This window comes from Hyaena hyaena, unplaced genomic scaffold (genome assembly GCF_003009895.1).
Source record: "Hyaena hyaena isolate Hyena2069 unplaced genomic scaffold, ASM300989v1 scaffold_73, whole genome shotgun sequence".
Lineage (NCBI taxonomy): Eukaryota > Metazoa > Chordata > Mammalia > Carnivora > Hyaenidae > Hyaena > Hyaena hyaena.
Window position 1 is genome coordinate 181,103 of NW_024080705.1, and position 6,867 is coordinate 187,969.

At 49.4% G+C, this 6,867-nt stretch overlaps 1 protein-coding gene across 1 annotated transcript in view; it reads right to left on the reverse strand.

Annotated features, from left to right (window-relative positions):
• SGPL1 (sphingosine-1-phosphate lyase 1) overlaps positions 1 to 2,928 on the reverse strand; it is a 57,982-nt gene extending 55,054 nt beyond the window's left edge. Inside the window, exons 1-2 of the mRNA XM_039233291.1 lie at positions 2,875 to 2,928; positions 2,054 to 2,115 (exon numbers count right to left, since the gene is read on the reverse strand). Of these exons, the coding sequence (XP_039089222.1) occupies positions 2,054 to 2,080 (27 nt within the window). The 5' untranslated portion in view covers positions 2,081 to 2,115; positions 2,875 to 2,928. The remainder of the gene's footprint in view (positions 1 to 2,053; positions 2,116 to 2,874) is intronic.
• Between the last annotated feature and the right edge of the window lie 3,939 nt (positions 2,929 to 6,867).

The following is a 6,867-nucleotide window of genomic DNA, read 5'->3' on the forward strand; positions in this document are numbered from 1 at the left end:
TGCTTCATACAAAGTAACTAAAGAACAAAGATAATGATGGTTTAATGCCCCCAGTGAACACCCGGCCCTGGCCACTGATTCTTCAGCACAGCACAAGCAAAGAATGAATAACCAAAAAAAAAAAAAAAAAAAAAGGAAGGAATAACAACTTCTCCAGAGAAAGCCCCTCAAGAACCATGTGCAGTATCTTCAGAGCGTGAGGATTCTTGAAGGCCAGTCATTATCCGTATAAATTAATTCTTTACACCAAGAAGCAAAGCAACACCCTAAATGTTCTAGATCGTCAAATGAGGAAAATGAAAAGTAATGGTGCTTTCTACAGAAATCTTTAAAAAACAAAACTGATTCCAAAGTTAATATTCGGAATAAAAGCACTGCTAAAGAGAGCCACAGGCCCAAGAAGCACATCTCTGGGCACGAAGGTATATCCTACTGGCACCCAGAAATCCTAATTGACATAAAGATACTGATCTGTAGGAAGAGAAACAAATTGTCAATTGTTACAAATCATTGTGCATTAACCATCCAAGGTGCTAACTGTGATTGTTTCCTAGTAGTGGAAGTACTGGGAGTTGCTTCCTTTTACTTATTTGCAGTTTCCAATTTTCCTAACCTATGGCTCTTGGAATAATAATTTAAAATCACATAAGGCAATTTATTATCCACTGACATTCCATGAAAGTTGAGGCAAGAAACTATTTTGGGTGAACTCTGCATCAGGATCTGTGGATGAGCCAAATATTTATCTGTGTCTTTAAAATCATCCTTGCTCTCTGCCTCAGACCAGAACTAATCACAACTAAGTTTCCCTCTTTTTCCTTCCCACTGAACTGATAGGTTTTGCCACTACAGAAAGTCAGCACTAGGCGCGCGTGCGCGTGTGCGCGCGCGCACACACACACACTCGTTTTAGCCAAATTCCCAATGATAGCAACTAACTCTCTGCGATAGTGAGGTAAAAAAAGAAAGGAATGGTTTTTAAATCAATGTTTTTGCACAAAGAAACCTCAGACTCAGAGAAGTAGCTTAATAAAAACGAAATGTTCAGGGCGCCTGGGTGGCTGGGTCGGTTGGATGACCGACTTCAGGTCATGATCTTATGGTCTGTGGGTTGGAGCCCCACATGGGGCTCTGTGCCGACAGCTCGGAGCCTGGAGACTGCTTCAGATTCTGTGTCTCCCTCTTTCTCTCTTTTCTCTCCCTGCCCGCCCTCTCCCCCCCCCCGCCCCCCCCGCCTTATGTTCTATCAAAAATAAAATTTAAAAAATTTTTTTCAATGAAATGTTCCTTTTTCTATATAACTACTGAAAAACTACAGGCTCCCTAAAATTCTCACAATAAAGAGCCTCTATGGAACCATAAAGGTCCCAAGAATAAAACCTCACTTTGGTAAACATTCATTTGGCAATACTATTCTCCCTGCTCGGTTAAAAAAAAAAAAAAAAAAAAAAAAAAAAAACACAGAAAAAAAAAAGAGGGGAAAAAAAAAAAAAAAAAAAAAAAAAAAAAAAAAAAAAAAAAAAAAAAAAAAAAAAAAAAAAAAAAAAAAAAAAGCACAGAAAATCTGGAGAGGGGAAAAAACAGCAAAAGAACTGGGCTTAACTCAACAAGCATTTGTCAAGCACCTACTATACACAGAGCACTGTCACAACTGTTTATTCATCTTTAAAAAAGACAGGATACCTGCTTTCCCAGGAATCGTAACATTTATAAGAGACAAACACTTATAAGCGAATATATGGCAGACCCAAACAAAATTTAATACAAGTTTGAAAACTGCTCTGGTAGTATGGGAAGGGAGAGATTAAAATAAGTTGCAAGAATTCTGTAAAAGAGTCCTCATCTTCATTAAATACAAATATATTCATATATTTAATTCAGTCATGTATCCTTACCCGTCTCAAATATTAAACCCAAAATACACGTAGCAGAAACGCTCAGCTACTCAAAGCAAGCATCAGAACTGAGAGTTACACACTCAGATCCATCGGACTAAAAATAAAACTTAAGGGACATGCGACTTGTAACAAAGGGGATGTTTGGGAAAGCTCACCAACATCAGAAGGTCTGTACTCGGCATCTTCCTCTTCCAGCTGTCCTTACGGGGCCTCCCCTCTGCAAAAGGGAACCAGGTTTGTTTACTTCCAAAGCTTTAAACTGTCGCGTCTGCCCGCCCCGAGTCCCTAGAGCAGTCAAGAAATGGTTCTCTCCCTCCTTTGAGAGCTCAGATTTCACTCCCAGCGAGGAGACTCCGCCCCCAGCACCCGAGCCAGCGAATCAGAACCCTGCTGGCCCTGGGCTTCCCGCCCACAACTGAGCAAACCAATCTGGGCCCAGCCTCCCACGAAGCGAGCCCCCCAGGTAGACACCCGGGGAAACGCCCAGCCCGCAGCCAACCCGAGCCGGGGGCCCAGCCCACCAACGCAGCACTGCTAAGGATCGGACGCCGAGGGCAGCCCATCCCGGCGTCCAGCCTCCGGAGCCCGGCGGGCCTCATCCGCGACCCCATCCCTCCCACCCCGGAGCCCTTCCTCCCTTCGGAAGGAGCAGCAGATCGGGCTGCCCCACGTCCGCTCCTACCTCCGCGGGAGTGGGGGTTCAGAGCCCGCTGCCTATTGGCCCCGGCGCTCTCCAGCACCCACTGCCGGGCCCCCCGCGCCCAGCCTCAGCGCGCCCCCTCGGCATCCGCCAGCCCTACCCTCCCTCCTCCCCTACACTCCCCTGCCCTGCCGTGCCCAGCCCACCCTGGAGCCCTCGGTCCCAGCTCGACCGTCCCTCTTCCGGAGCCGCGGCGGCCCCCTGCACTCCTTTGCCCCGAGGCCGCCTCCCTGCTCCTCCCCTCAGCCTCTCCCTCTCGCCGGCCCGGCTCCTCACCACGCGACAGCCTCGCGGGGCGGCGGAGCGCGGGCTCCCCCTGCAGCCGCGGTCGCCGAGATTGGAAGTCCCACCGCCGGCGGCCCCGCCCACCCCCGCCCGGAAATGGCTCCCCAGCCCCAGCGTGCGCGGCGCCGGCGGCGGGCGCGCGCACGTCCCGGCCGGGGCGAGAGGCCCGCCTCCCCTCCGGGCCCCACGCTGCGCGCCGCCTGCTGGCCAGCCAGAGGCCAGCACCAGGGCCTTGAGGGGCCGGTGGGGCCCGCTTAAGCTGCTTCTCCTTAAGGCTGTAAGTTGGTTATAAAAACCAACTTGCTGGTCACATTTGGGCCTTCAGAGCCCCTGGGAGAGTCAGCCTGCCGAGCACTGTACAGGCTGATCCAAAGCAACCGCTCCAAATGGGTCTCTAGAGAGACCTTTGGGATTTTAATAGGTGACTCAGAGATTTGCCCCTTTTCTCTATTTTATTTATTTATTTATTTATTTATTTATTTATTTATTTATTTATTTATTTATTTTGAGAGGGAGGAAAAGAGTGACCATGGGAGGGGCAGAGAGAGAGCGGGAGAGAGAGAATCCCAAGCAGGCTGTGCGTTGTCAGCACAGAGCCAGACTGGGGGCTCAGACCCATGGTGAGATCATCACCTGAGCTGACACCAAAAGTCAATGGCTTAATAAACTGAGCCATCGAGGCGCCCCTGTCCCTTCTCTTTCCCGGAGAGTTCCTCAGGGTCAATAATGCCTGAAGAAAAGCTACAGGAATTACTCCCTAAATGGAACTACCCCCCCCTCCCAAGTTCCCCTCCCCACACACGGAGAACAGAGACCAGGTGTTAGGCAAAAAGTGCTACCAATATTACTCGATTTCTTTTTTTTTTTAATGTTTTATTTATTCTGAGAGAAAGAGAGAGAGAGAGACAGCGTAAGCAGCAGAGGGTCAGAGAGAAAGAGGGAGACACAGACTGAAACAGGCTCCAGGCTCTGAGCTAGCTGTCAGCACAAAGCCCAATGCGGGGCTCAAACCCATGAACTGCAAGATGACCTGAGCTGAAGTCGATACTTAACCGACTGAGCCACCCAGGCGCCCCCTGTATTACTTTATTTCATGAGCGATCTTGGGACTCATTTAACACTCAGGTGAACGTGCCCACCAAGACCACAAACATCACCCTTCACTTCCAGATGAACAGCGGAGTCTCAAATATGCTTTGCATGACTCACCTGGGGCACTAATACAGCAGAATCAAAGGCACCATAGTTACCCATAACTAATAGTGATCAACGTATGGTATTTTTTTTCCAACAGAGTTTTAAAATGACACCTAGATGGAACCTTGAAATTTTAACAAAAATGACACTAACGAGGGTACCCGATTCCAGCCCCTTGCCCATGTTTTTGTGACACTCACTTAGGGTGGCGTCACTGCCATCGCTACTCACACCCAGTGCTCTCAGGATGAAATCCCTTATCACGCTGCCCTCCCCTGCACACGCCCCAGCAGTTCCCAGACTCCCAGCCGGAATGGTGAAGACTCTGAAAGAGCCACGCAAGTTGTCTCTGGGCTTCCTTGCCTTCAACCCCACCCCATCAGAAGTCCGAGACCTCTGCCTTTCAGAGCTCCCACGTCGGGCACTGACACCCCCAGACCCTTTCCCCTCCTGCTGCTGTCTCCCGGCAGACGCACCTTCTCGGTGTTGGTTGGGGGCTTAGGAAATGTTCTGGGGCCTCCAGACAATGCCTACTCGAATTACTTGGGGATTCCAGGCATGTTCTCCCCGCTTCCACCCCTCTGCTTTATTTCTCCTTCACATCCTAGAATCTGCTCTCCCTGGTCTCCTGCTAAGCCACCACCTCCCATCCTTTACTCAAAAATCTCTGTGCCAGCTGACTGGAGGACAGGGGCCAATCCTCCCCACACTTTGGGGTGCTACTTCACTGCTCCCCACACACAGTGGGCAATGAACTAACCAATTCAGCCCATTGACCAGCCCTTATTGTTGTGGACTAAAGGTTTGTGCCCCCCCCCCAAATTTGTATGTTGAAGCCCTAACCCCCCAATGCGATGGTGAGGTTTCTGGAAAGTCGTTAGGTTTAGATGAGGTCGTGAGGGCAGAGCCCCGACAATGGGGTTAGTGTCCTTACAAGAAAAGGAAGAGAGACCAGAGCTCTCTCGCCCTCCAGTCACACACAAAGAGGAGATCAGGTGAGCACGCAATGACACGGCGGCAGCTTGCAAGCCAGAAAGAGGATCCTCACCCAACACGGAATCTGCTAGCACTTGCATTTTGTTATGACAGCTCGAGCTGACTCAGAAACTCATTTGGCCAAGAACTATGCCAGGCACCTTTACATCCAGGGCCCTATTTATGCCCTAACTTGCCCAGATCAGGTGACTCTCCTTCTCTCCCAACCTGTAAACAAGGGCACGAAGGCTCAGAAAAGATACATGATCACTCAAAAGACACACAGAAGCATGGGGTGGAGTTGGATGGAAAGTCAAGGCCCCAGATTTTGTAGGGAAAAACTAAAATACGCTGGTTGATATATTAAACTCAGAGAATGTTGAAGGTAGAGGAACCTTCAAGGATTTGCCAGCTCGACCCTGTAGTATATGTATGAAGAAACCAAGGCCCAGAAAGGAACTTGACTCTTGGAAGTTCCTTGCAGAGCATAGAAGTTGTGTGTGTGTGTGTGTGTGTGTGTGTGTGAGAGAGAGAGAGAGAGAGAGGGAGAGAGAGAGACTTCAGGCCCCCTCCTCCTCTACCCCACATTCCCTCTCCCCCTAACTATACAATAACATCAGGGATTACAGGAGAAGCATCAAGTAGAAAGCTGCGAGAGATAAAAGATGCATGGGGGTCAAGGGAGATAATTTCAGCCTTCTCAGGGGAATCGCATTATACCAAAATGGAACAAAATCCCAACTGCCTATCGGTCTTACGTGTCCTAGCTATACTGATGGGCCCTTGGGAGAAAGCAAGAGGCATGAGAACAAACAAGATGTAAATAAAAGAGGGAATTATGGTGCTGAGGGAAGAGGCTTTTGTGAAAAAGCAAGAAGTGTTGGCTCAAGAAAGGGCACATGCCATCTGCTGCCCCTAGGCCCCCATCAGACATCCCCACAGTAGGGGTTTCAGAAGGAGAGGCTTCGACAGCCGGTGGGAGGCACAGGTGGGGTTGCCTGGGGCTTCCACACCCAGAGTGTAGTTTCCCAAAGAGCCCCACTGGCATCACTTGGAAGCTTCTAGAAATGCAGGTTCTCGGAGTCCCTCTCCAGAAGACTGAATCTGAGTGTACATTTTAATGAGACCCCGTGATATATGTGCACAATAAAGTTTAAGAAGTACTTCTCGGGGGGCGCCTGGGTGGCTCAGTCGGTTGGGCGTCCAACTTTGGCTCAGGTCATGATCTCACAGCTTGTGGGTTCGAGCCCCACGTCAGGCACCGTGCTGACAGCTCAGAGCCCAGAGCCTGCTTCTGATTCTGTGTCTCCCTCTCTCTCTGACCCTCCCCTGCTCACGCTATCTCTCTCTGTCTCTCAGAAATAAAAACATTAAAAAAATTAAAAAAAAAAAAAAAAGAAGTACTTCTCGGGACACCCTGCTTGCAGAGAAACACAGTGTTTTTATTAGGATTGTGTGTTTGTTTAGGATGATTTAAGGAGGTTGATAAATATTTGGAGAGTGAGGAGGCGAACCGATGTTCCCCAAGTTGGCCTTTGGTGGTATCGTGGTGCCTTCCGGGATAACAAAAAACTGGGAGGGGTTGGGAATAGCCACGGGGAACCAGGTGAGGGACTGAAATTCGTGCTGCTGACACGGGCTTGGCGTGACAGGGGGCAGAGTGAGAAGGAATATGGTCTGGGATTTTCCCCCCCACATGGCTTCTTTCAAAACAATTCATGCCAATGAGAAACAATGAAATCTGGCCATGTGTAGCAACATGGATGGACCTTGAGGGTGTTATGCTGAGCGAAATAAGTCAGGCAGAGAAGG